The following is an 11,419-nucleotide window of genomic DNA, read 5'->3' as shown; positions in this document are numbered from 1 at the left end:
AAGTGATAGGCAAAATCCCCAAATAATTGGAAATTAAATCTACGTCCAAGGGGCGCCTGGGTGGCCCAGTGGGTTGAGAGTCTGCCTTCAGCTCAGGTCATGATCTCGGAGTCCTGGGATCGGGCCCTGCATTGGGCTCTCTGCTTATTAGGGAGCCTACTTCCCTCTCTCTCTGCCTGCCTCTCTGCCTACTTGTGATCTCTCTCTCTCTGTGTCAAATAAATAAATGAAATCTTAAAAAAAAAAAATCTCCTTCCAAGGAAGTCATTGGTTAAAGAAGTAATCACAAGGGAAATTGGAGAACACTATGAACTCAATGATAATGACAACAGAACATATCAAACTGCACAGAATGTTCTCAAAGGGAATTTATAGCTTTAAACGCTTATGCTAGAAAAAGATTTACTTTTTTATTTTAAGTGATGCTTCACTGACCAAGCCATCCAGATGCCCTGAGAAAAAAGTTTAAAAGAAACGATTTAAGGTTACACTTTAAGAAGCTGGAAAGGATGAGTAAATTAAGCCCCAAATAAGTTTTATTACTCCAAAATAAGTACAAGAAAGGAAATTATAAAAGAGTGGAAATCATCAATAGAAAATGGAGAAAAGAAGGAGAAAAATTGAGACCAAAACTTGCTTCTTTAGAATGACCAAACAAAATCGATAAGCTTCTATGCTGATCAAGAAACAAAGAAAAGACACAAAACACCAATGCAAGGAAGGAGAGGGGCCATCAGTGCCGATCCTGTAAAGGGTGGGTAAAGGGGTATTATCAACTCTATGTCAACTTAGATACAACAGGCAAATTCCCCGAAAGACACAATTACTGAAACAGACACAGGAAGAAACAAAATCTGAATGGCCCAGTTATCTGAGGGAATTTAATCTTAAGATTTTATTTTTATGTAATGTCTAGCCCCGACATGGGGCACACACATGACCAACAGGGCCAGCCAGGCATCCCTTAAGGAACTGAACTTGTGAGCTTCCCACAGGGGAAGCTCCGGGTGGAGATGGCTTCACTGGTGAACACTGAGGGACACCAAGCACTCCCAAGCCCTTTAAGGACACAGGAGAAGGGAAGGCTTTCCAGCTGGTTTTATGCGGGCCCCAGTACCAAAACCAGAGACATGTTACCAAAAAACTGCAGGTCAATGTCCCTCAGGAACACACAGGCAAAAATTCCCAAGAGATACTGGCAGTGGCGAAAGACAGAATGACAGCCATTTCGCACCCAGGTCTGAGAACAAGGCAATGACGTCAGTCTTCACCACCTCCACACAACATGGGGTCGAGGCCCTAACCAGTGCAGCTGGCAAGAAAAAGAAGGGAAAGGCATACGGATTGGAGAAGAGGCGAGAAGTACCTTTATTTCTGGAAGAAATGACTGCATACGGAGACTATTCCAAGATGTTTACCCCCGAAATGCCTAGAGTTTGGTCCATTCCTTGATTTTGGTACCAAACGATGAAACAAACACCTGCCGGAGCTACTAACTGAATTTAAGCAAACCTAAGTAATGCGGAACACAACTCAGTTGCGGGGATCGAGCCTTACATCAGGCTCCCTCTCCGTCCCGTGGTTAGGGAGAAGACGAAATGAAGGGCTTCAGTGGCTCGCCTGCTGGACTCCTGGTTTGGGCTCAGCTCGTGATCTCAAGGTTGGCAGACGGAGCCTCGAGATGGGCCCACGTGCCGGGCATGGACCCTGCTTGGGATTTTCTCTTCCTCTCCTTCTGCCCCCCCCAACCCAAAGGAAAGAAAATGAAATTAAGGTACCATCTACAATAGCACCAAACCCCACAAAAAGCCGCCGGCAGGGGGAACAAGGGCCCCGGAGGACTTGTTGAGGGCGGGGCAGGGCGGCGGGTCTGACACTGGGCTGGGCGAGCTAGGAACCCCGAGGTGAAAAGCATCGGAAAGACTCGAGCCTCTCAGGGTGACAAACTCCGCGAGGACAGCCAGAGATTGACATGTGAGCTTTTATTCCTCCCGGCCAGCTTGCACTTGGGCGGCGCCTGGCTCCGCAGGGCATGTAGTGTGACTGGTGACCGCAGCCGCAAGCTCGGGCTGCATTCGAGATGACCAATGCCATGAGACCGGACTCGCTCTTTGGAACGGGAGTCCCATCTTCTTCCTCCCTGTCTGCCTCGCTTCCAACTCCCCACCTTCCTGGGGCCTCCCGCTGTTGGGGGAACTCGAGGTTGGGGCCTAGCCCTGAGTGAGACCCAGCCAGCGGGCTCTGGAGCCTGGGCTGGCTTGGGTGTCCCCTGGGGGGGGGGGAAGGCGGGGGCCTGGCCAGCAGGCCATCACATTAGGCTTCGCCCCAGGGTCCCCGGGGCAGCTCGAAGACACGGGCCCGATGAGAGGGGAACCCCAGAACGGGCACGCCTTACTTTTCCAAGTTACGAACGGTGGGGAGGGCCCCGAGACCCACAGGCTCTGTTCTACGGAGGGGCCCCTTTTCCCTGGGGCTTCAGCCAAGTCCAGAGAGAAGGGCAAAGGGCTGCCCCAGCCAGATCCTAGGGGAGCCAGCTCCCTGCTCCACACTACCGAACCGGCGCCCCCCCTCCCTGCTCCTCCTGGGCCTGAGAAGCCAGCAGCCCGGGCACAGGCATTCCTCTTGTGCCCCCCTGCACCCCTCCTGGCCCCCGAACACCTGAAGGCAGTCCTCTAGCAGCGGGCAGGGGTGGCTCAGAGCTGGCCCGGGCACCCCGCCCTGGAGCAGCTCTCCGCCCGAGGAAGCCCCACCGAGCCCCACCCGCGGGCTGCTGTGGACTCGAGAGCATGAGAACTTCCGACTATGAGAACTTCGACTTCCAGGTTTGGGTTATCCGCTGGGTGAACAGATCAACTCTGAAACTCATCACTCTCCTCGGGCCCCAGCCTGTCTTGGGGTCCCACACCTGAGCCTGCGGAAGGAAGGGCCGCCGGTTAGTACACAAGGGCCCAGTGAGCACACAAGGGCGATACCCCAGGTGCCAGGAGGCGGGGCCCAGGGCCGGGCAGGGCCTCACTCTCAGCCCGGGGCATTCTGTGCGATCAGGGGTTCCTGTTCCTGAGCACTTCTTCAAAGGGCACCTGGAAGGGAAAGTACCTTCACATGTTCTGGAAGCAATTGGAGGGGGGGATGGCACCCCTAGTCTAAGGGAAGGTGTTGCTGTTGGGAGGAGGTGAGGGAACTCCCACAAGGCCTTGTCCAGAACACAAGTTCCCCGAGTGGGGGGAGGGGGCGGTGGTAGCCTTCGTGAAGAGGCCCCGCCTCACTGCCCTGGAGCTGTCCCACACCCTCAGGGAACAGATGCTGTGCTGCTCGCCAGCCCGTCAGGAGGAAGCAGGCCTGAGGCCCTGGAGGCAGGCCACCCAGCTGCAAGCACACAAGGAGCAGCAGGGACCAGTCCCAGGGTACCTGGGAGGGAGCCGGATGACAGCAGCTGCAGGCTGTCCAGGACCCCATCCTCGTACAAGGCCAGCTTCCGCACCATCTTCTGTCGGGCCGGGTTGATGATGATCTGTGGTGGCTGAGAGACCACCGAGCTGCTCAGCATCGATCCTGGGGCGGAGAGAGCACCGTCTCAGCTGCGGGGGGGGGGGGGGGGGGGTTTGCCATGGGCCCTGGGAGCTCCTCAGTGCCGCTGCTGGCCTCGCAGGTCTTCCCAGCCCCCAGCTCAGCTCCCGGCCCCTCTGAGACAGAAGTCCTCTGTGCCGTGTCTGCAGGAAAGGCCTGGAAGGGGCCACACTGTTGCCCTGGCTCCCGGCTAGGCCAGGAACCCGGCCCTGAACAAAGGCTTCCTTGTTCCCGGCTTTCAGGAAGTGAGCTCCTGGCCTCTTGTCACCCACCTGGAGGTCAAGGCCTGGAGCTTGCTGAGGACAGACTGGGGGTGGGGTGTGGGGACTGTCACCAAGAGAGGCCCCTGGTCCCTCTTCCCGGCACCTGTCCCCAGCTACCTTCCATAGCTGTCAGCTGCGGCCCCGGGCCACTCCCCCAGCTCGACTCCTGGGTGGTGCCCCCTTGAGTCCAGCCGGCCTTCCCCAGGGGTGCTGGGGCCCATGCTGTGGCCCCTTGCCCCGTGCTGCCTGGCCAGGCCGGGTCTGGGGGGCAGCTCGGGCTCAGGCGCCAGGAATGCAAGGCGGCAGACAGGCCAGACACACTCTCGTCACTCTCCACGGGCTGGTTGGGGCCCTTCTGGAGCCACTCTGGGGCCTGGGCTGGTGCTCCCGAGGGGAGCGCCTGGGGCTCCGGGGGGCTGGCACCACACGGGGCACTGCTGGGCTGGGAAATGTAGGAGTTCTCCTGTGGGGAAGAGGGGCCGAGGCCAGCAGAATCGGGCTCCGGGACGGGTCCTGCCACGGCCGCCTGCAGCTTCTCTAGACTCTCATACACCTGTGGGGGGAGAGGGGACTCTCAGGGCAAGACAGGGCCCTGCCCCTGCGTGCTGCTGTCCTACCACAGGCGGCTCTGGGCCTCCCGGGGGCCTCATGGCTTTTTATCCACGTCACAAAGACTGCCAAGAAGTCACTGGCCACTAAAGCGAAGGACTGAGGGTGGCTTTTGTCTGTCTTCCGGAAAGCAAATCTCATGGCCCTACCGCCCTCAAACGGAGCCTCCCAGTTGCCCCAGCGTCAGAGGGAAGAAGCTGTGCTCGGGCAGGGGCCAGAGAAAACGCAGGTGCAGTGGCAGCGGAGTGCCCCGAAGGGGGCCCCGTAAAAGCCCTCTGCTTCTCTCCATCTCCCAGGTGGGGTCTGGCGGGGGCCTCCAGCCACCCCAAGCAGAACTGAAGAGCAAGCTAAGAACGTCTGGAGACTCTGTCCCCAGGAAGTGGTGTGGCAGGTGCCATGGGCAGCACCCGGAACGTGGGGTTTCTGACAGCCACCCCTGCCACGGGCAGCCAGTCTCAGTGGCTTTCCCTCCCTACCCCACCTCCTCCCAGGGCTACCTGGGTCATGGGGGGTCTCCTCTTGGCCCGGCGGTGCAGGCAGCAGCAAGCCAGCTGGCCCAGGGCCAGCCCCAGCTCGGGCGGGCATGGGCCAGGCCTGGGGTCCAGGTGCTTCTTACAGATCTGGGCGGCAATGGGGGCAGCCCAGGCATCTGTGGCCAGACCCGCTTGCAGTGTGGTCCGGGTGCTTTTCATAGTCACCCCGGCCTCCTCAGCCTCTTCTTCAACGAGGTCCTTCTGTGGGACAGATCCTATGAGCTCAGCCATCCCCGGGCGGGCATGCCTCCAGCCCCCTTCCCCAGGCTCTCATCGCTGACTCCTGTGGTCTTTCCTGAGATTGATGAAGCACCCACCGTGTGCCCAGCTTTGCCCCAGGCCCCTGGGAGCCAGTGGCAGAGCGCCCCGGGCCCACCTTTGGAGAGCTGACTTCCCGGTGCGGCAGAGACACCAACAAGCCTCTAAGGCAACAGGAAAGCCCAACAGATGGGCCACGGGGCTTCTGACTGGGGCCTGAGCAAGTGGTTACTTGTGAGCTGGGATCTGAAGGCATAAACCAGCCAGAGGTCAGAGCCAAAGAGGAAAAGGAGCACCCCGCAGAGAGGTACCCAAGGGCGCAAACGGGACTGGAGGCCATGTTGGCTTCTGAGATGGGAAGGACCAGGAGGAAGCACCTGGGTCAGGGGGTGGCCTTTCAGGCAGAAGGAAAGGCTCAAACCAAGGCCCTGGGGCAGGCAGTGGGGAGCTGGCTGAGTTTGGGGGACAGAGAGAAGGCTGGTGATGGCAGGACCTGGGGAGCAGTGGCCACATTAAGGGACTGGGCCTTCACCCCAAGCACAGTGGGAAAGCAGACGGGCTGCCACGATCTCGTTTTATTTTTGAGACATTGCTTTGGCCATGGCATGGAGAACAAATGGGAAGGGTGCAAAGAGGCCCAAAGAAGGACCCCCAAGGGAGCCGGCACGCCGCCCTGGGGCAGCTACAATGTGGAGAGCGGCCTGAGCTGGCTCAGCTCTACACAAGGGATGTGCAGACAGACGCAGAAAGTGAAGGAAGGACGGCCGCCAGCTGGCTCCCCGGTTCTAGCCCAGACCCCCCGAGACACGATCCCGGACACACGCAGCCCAGAGCCGGGGAGGGGAGCAGCAGGCGGGCGCGGGTGTGGACTCTAAGGAGCCCACGCTGCCCGCCGCGCTCCCGGCACGGGCCCAGGGTCTGTTCGCACGTGGCTGAGCGGGCCCAGCGCGGAGCACCGTCAGGCTGGGACTAGAACCCGAGCCACCTCGGCCCACAGAGAGGCAGACAGAAGCGACGGGGTGGGGGCAGCCCCATTTCCCCCCGCAGCCTCTCCCAGGGCCCTGTGTTCTGTTTGCCACTGCAGTTTCTGGCCCTGGAGCCCTGGGACAGCCCTGCCGGGATGCCCCCTTCCCCGCTCCCAGCCCGGGTGGGGTCTGGAAAGGCCCCAGCGTCTGCAGCAGACAGACAGGTTTTTCCTCAGCAAGGTCAAGGGAAGCTGCTTGGAGCCCTGCCTACTTTCACAGATGAGTCAGCAGTAGCCGAGGCTGGCTTCTGTGGGGCACTGATTCCAGATCATTCCACCCTCCAGGGCTGCACCTGTTGGTTATCAGGAGTAGCGCTTCCCTGCCTCTCTCCCCCCTCCCACCCCCTCTCCCTGCCTGCCTGCCTGCCAGCCTCCCTCTCCCCTCTGCCTCCCTCCCTGCCTCTCTCCCCCCTCCCACCCCCTCACCCTGCCTGCCTGCCTCGCTCTCCCCTCTGCCTCCCTGCCTCTCTCCCCCTCCCACCCCCTCTCCCTGCCTGCCTCCCTCTCCCTTCCACTTCTCTGCCTCTCTCCCCCTTCCCACCCCCTCTCCCTGCCTGCCTCCCTCTCCAGTCCCTGCCCCACCTCAGGACGCTCACCAGGTACTTGGTCTGGGCACCATGCGTCCTCATGGCCCTCTGGCCAGCCAGGGTCTCCAGCACTACCTGGGGAGGGCAAGACAGAGAGTGTGGCAGTGGCTTCCGGGGCCGCAGCAGGGAGGGAGGGCCCCGTGCGGCGGGGCTTGTGGGCTGGATGGGGCGGCCAGGCCCGAAGAGGCCACCGAGGCTGATGGGCACAGCCCTCGGGCGGGCAGATGAGGACAGCGGTTTGGAGGGCCCACGTGAGGAAAATGATTGCAAAACTGCAAACAGGAAACGAGATGCAGGCAGTGCCCCACAGGGCGGGAGGGCCGTGTCAGGGACAGAGGGGCCCCGGAGCCAAGGCTCCTGTCAGCTTCCTGCCAGGTTGGCCTCTGGTCTGCTATGGAATGACCCAGGCCCTCCTGTCTGCGTGGCCGAGGAAAGGGGCCAGGCGCTCACCACGCCAAAGCTGAAGGTATCTGTGTCCACGGCCAGCCTCCCCGTCTTGACATAGTCCTCCGGCAGGTAAGCCAGGGTGCCACGCACGGTCTGCGTCCGGGCCACTGTGCTGCTCTGGCCGGGACTGGCCCCCGCAAAACGGCTGAGGCGGGCCAGGCCGAAGTCTCCCAGTTTGGGCATCAGTCTCTCATCCAGGAGGACGTTGGAACTTGGGGAGGGAAGGAGGAGGGTCAGGTCGGCCCCGGCCAGCTCCGCAGCCCATGCTTGCTGGGCCCCGACAGCACCGGACTTGGGGTGGCCCAGCTACCGGGGGGCTCCCTCACACGGTTCAGTCCCTGCTCGCTGGGGGGTGGGACACCCATCCTTGACCTCTGCTTCCATACCTGTCCCACTGCAGGTACTTGGTGACCCAGGGCCCCCAGCTCCGATGTCCCAGGCCTCAGGGTTCCACCCAGTCCCTCACCTCAGCCTCAAGTGGGAGAGGGCGGACCTGCTCTTATGGGAGACACCCAGAGCAGGGCTCCTTGGGACTCGGAGGGCAAGGGCCTCTGCTGCCTGCTGGCAGAAGGTTTGGGAACATCATTCCCTTGCCACAGCCTCTATCCCCACGGCGCTCAGAGGCCCCGAGGGTTTGGCTTTGTCCCCTCCTCACCTCTTGATGTCCCCGTGGATGAGACTGGGGCTGTCCTGATGTAAGAACTGAATGGCGCGAGCTGTGCCCAGAAGGATGTCCAGTCGCTGAGGCCAGGAGAGTGGGGGGCAGGCATGGGTCTAGAGCGGCAGAGGAAGCAAAGGGCACAGGTGAGGCTGGGAGGCCATGGTTCCTTGACCCCGACTCTCCTTCCACCTGTCACTGTGGGTTCTACACAAGCCGCTTCATTCTCTGGGTCTCAGTTTCCTCTTCTGGGAAATGAGGAGTAAAGTCTGCACGAGCCACTTCCCTAGGAGGCGGGCCCCGAGCTACTGCGCTACTCTGTAAGCACGAGCACCGGGCTTCCCAGAGGCACCAGGACTCAGGGCGCTCCTCCTTCTCCCTGGGGCGACCGGGATGGTGTCGGAGGCATTCTCCCCGGCTCCCCCCCGCACAGCACGCTTGCCCCAAGAACCAAAGTGCCCTGCGTGCCGCTGCCGGCCCTTGTGGCTTGCGGGCACGTGGCCAGAGGAAGGTCAGCTGCAGGTCCAGATGGCGCAGCTCACTGGCCACTGCCCCCCGTCCTCGAGGGCCACGCTGACAAGACCCCCTAGCTACTCTGCTCGTAAAAGGAAGGGGCATGAATCGGGGCCCTGAGTCCATAACCCCCTTGTCAGAGGCAGCATGACTCAGGTTCCCAGGCCCGCGGGAACGGCCCAGGGGAGAGCACGGGAAGGGTGCCAGGCAAACGGGCGGCCCACCTCGGGTCCAAGCCTGAGCCTGGCCCCTGCCCACTGGCAGGATCAGCTCACAGGGCCCAAGAGCCCAGGCCATGCACCCCACTTCAGCTAGGCGCTGAGAGTGCTGTGGGCCCCGGGAAGGGTGCCCGGCCACGGACGGCTACCTGAAAGTGGAGGCGGTCTTCCAGGGAGCCATTGGGCAAGAAGCCATAGACGAGGCAGTAGAAGCCGCTCTGAGCACAGTAACCAGCAAAGTCCACGATGTTGGGGTGACGGAACCTGCTTGGAAAAGCAGGACCTGAGCACTCTGGCCCCCAGCCTCCGACATGCTTTCCAGCTGGTTGTGGGGGCGGGCCGGGCCTGGCGGGCTCTGGGGCCCTGACCTGGTTCTCCCTCTGCCCCTAGCCAGGAGGGATGCCCCAGACTCACCGGGATAGCTGCTCTACTTCCGTCAGGAAGCTCTGCTTCACTGTGATCCACTCCAGGTCTGCCCCCTGCAGCCCCCAAGGGAAACAAGGGCGGAGAGGCAGCATGAAGCTCCTGGAGCCAAGGCCTGATGGCCACTCTCACTGCCACCTGTCCTGGGCCCAGAACCACCAAGGGGCTGGGGACCTTGAACTGGGCAGTCAGAGGGCTGAAGGAGGTACATGGGGAAGCAGGGGAGAAGAACCAGAAAGTGAGGGTCTGTGATGACCGGCCAGGGCCCTCTCGGGGAAGGCACACCCACCTCCTTTAGCCTCTTCACCGCGTACAGCGTGTTCCTCATCACCGCCCGGTACACACACCCGAAGCCGCCCTCTCCGATCTTCAGCTCCTCTGAGAAGTTGTGGGTGCCCTGGGAGATCTCATTGAGGGGCCAGCAAAACGGAGAGGCCTGGGCTCCCTGCAGGGGGGACACTGGGCTCTCCAGGTTAGGCTGTGGGCAGAGATCCTGGATCAGGTGAGGTCCTCTGTTTTCCCTGCGGCCTTAAAGTCACAAGCGCCCCTCAGCCCAGCTGCCTCCTGGCTGGCCCTGTTGGGCTGGCTGGGGTGCCCCGGGGTACCACAGGCTACACTGTTTTGCTCCTTGTCTTGAATCTTTCCCTGGGGGCAGGACCCACCTACCTTGGTGGAGGAAGGGGCTGGGTATGGTGGTGGTGGTTGCTGGCGGGAGGCAGGGCTTGGGACAGGACCGAGCTCAGCCCCAGAATGGGTCTGGGAGCCTGGAAAAGCTTCATAAAGTTACCAGTGAGAAGCAGGCACAGAGCATGGTCAAGGTGGCCCTTTCCAAAAGACCATCAAGCCCGACACCGGGGCCCTCTTACCTGGGGAGGGGACTGTGGAGGCTGACGTCGGCAACGTCCGGGGGCGGGGGACCTCGGCCTCACAGGGCGTATGGGGGCTGCTGGGCCTCGGGGTGCTGGGGGGCAGGCGAGGGGCAGGAGGGTGCCCTGGGACACAGGGGAAGAGAAGGGCGGTTAGGGCCAGGCGGGGGGTGGGAGTGGGGGAGGGAGGGGCCCCGTGGCAGGCTCTGGCCCCAGACCGGGGTCCCGGGGTTCCCCGGGGCCGCGCGCTCACAGGCCGTGATGATGTCCCGAGCGCGGAGCAACTGCAGGTGCGTGAGGATGCTCACGAGGTCGGCCACGCGGGCGTTGCGGTTGATCCAGGGCCACAGGACGCTGGCCGTGCGCTGTCCGGAGCGCTCGCACAGCCGCAGCTCCGTCTGGTCGCGCACGATAAGGGCGGCTGCGGGCCGGGAGGCGTCAGGTCTGGGCGCCCGGGACCCGCGCGCCCCTCCCCCGCCTCAGCGTCCGCCCGCCCGCCGCCACCCACCGAACTGGCACCAGTCGGCGGGCTCCAGGGCGTCCATCACTTTGTAGAAGCGGCACATGACCCAGGGCGGCACCTCGTACAAGAAGTGCTGGGCGCCAGGGGCCGCGGGGTCCCCCGGCCCCGGCCCACCGGCCATGGCCGCCGCCGCCGCCGCCGCCGCCGCCGGGCCAGGGCCTCTCGGGGCCTCTGGAGGCCGCGGCGGGAGCGGGCCTTGGCCGGCCGGGTCCGCGGACACTGACTCACTTCCCCTTTAAGCCGGCCTCGTGCAGCGCCCCGCGAGGCGGAAGGGGCGGGGCCCGGGGCCGCCGCCATCTTGCCTGCGGCCGCCGCCGTTTCCCTCCCCGCGACCCTCGGCCGCACGGGGGCGCCGCGCGCGGTCTCTCCCTGCGAAGGCCGCGCCCCTCGGTCCCGTTGGGCGGCGAGGTGGGCTTCTCGGAGGAGGGGCCGCCTGAGCGGGGCTCTGAGGGGTGGAGGAGCGCGGTTCCGAGCACCGGGGCAAAGGGCATGGCAAGGGCCGGGGCGTTCCAGAAAGGGCTCGAGCCGGGCCTGGCGGGCGCCCTGGGCGGCCTCCTTATGAACTCTCGGGCTTCTTTCGGGAGGCAGCGGACATCGTCAGAGATCCCGGGCAGGGCAGGGTCAGACGTGGGTCACGGCCGCGTCCTGTCGCTGTCGGCTGGCCCATGAGAACCATCGAAGCTGGTACGGCGGGCTGCCTCGGCTCTGAGCGCTGTTGGCCGCCGCCTCCGCTCCCCGCATCGCATCTTTTCCACCCCAGGCCCCTGCTCCAGCAAGTGTTGGCGCTTTGCGGTGTTTGCAACTTTTCCTTCTTTGGTGCCTTCTTCCCACGAGCGCATAAAACGGGTTTACGTCTCTTAAAGACAGGCCTTCGGCTTCTCCGCTTCCTCCCTCTCGCGCCCTGCTTCCGGCTCCCTGGGCACCCCCCCC

General features: G+C 62.7%; 1 protein-coding gene across 2 annotated transcripts; it reads right to left on the bottom strand.

The window, feature by feature from the left end:
• Positions 1-1,344: 1,344 nt before the first annotated feature.
• IRAK1 (interleukin 1 receptor associated kinase 1) lies at positions 1,345-10,610 on the bottom strand. 2 transcript variants are annotated; one of them, XM_047714801.1, is made up of 14 exons: positions 10,475-10,610; positions 10,220-10,387; positions 9,967-10,092; positions 9,767-9,873; positions 9,390-9,578; positions 9,092-9,156; positions 8,827-8,941; positions 7,944-8,062; positions 7,292-7,499; positions 6,851-6,916; positions 4,937-5,173; positions 3,948-4,383; positions 3,409-3,552; positions 1,345-2,911 (listed from the first exon to the last, which is right to left on the bottom strand). In XM_047714801.1, exons 1-14 carry the CDS (start codon positions 10,608-10,610, stop codon positions 2,850-2,852), a joined length of 2,178 nt encoding a protein of 725 aa, XP_047570757.1. In that variant the 3' UTR covers positions 1,345-2,849. The 2 variants fall into 2 exon arrangements, with proteins under 2 accessions (XP_047570757.1, XP_047570758.1); XM_047714802.1 differs by having other exon boundaries at positions 9,767-9,864.
• Positions 10,611-11,419: the final 809 nt, after the last annotated feature.

This window comes from Lutra lutra, chromosome X (assembly GCF_902655055.1).
Source record: "Lutra lutra chromosome X, mLutLut1.2, whole genome shotgun sequence".
NCBI classification, from domain to species: Eukaryota; Metazoa; Chordata; class Mammalia; order Carnivora; family Mustelidae; genus Lutra; species Lutra lutra.
Note: the sequence above shows the minus strand (reverse complement) of the source record. Positions and strands in the feature narration are given on the sequence as shown.

What these genes read in the sequence shown, in the direction of transcription:
- IRAK1 (XM_047714801.1), bottom strand. Translation starts at nt 10,610, where the DNA reads ATGGCCGGTGGGCCGGGGCCGGGGGACCCCGCGGCCCCTGGCGCCCAG. An exon ending in CGCCGACTGGTGCCAGTTCG is followed by an intron (nt 10,388 to 10,474) that starts GTGGGTGGCGGC and finishes CCCGGCCCGCAG; the next exon opens with CCGCCCTTATCGTGCGCGAC. An exon ending in GGAGACCCCCCATGACCCAG is followed by an intron (nt 4,384 to 4,936) that starts GTAGCCCTGGGA and finishes CTCCCCCCACAG; the next exon opens with GTGTATGAGAGTCTAGAGAA.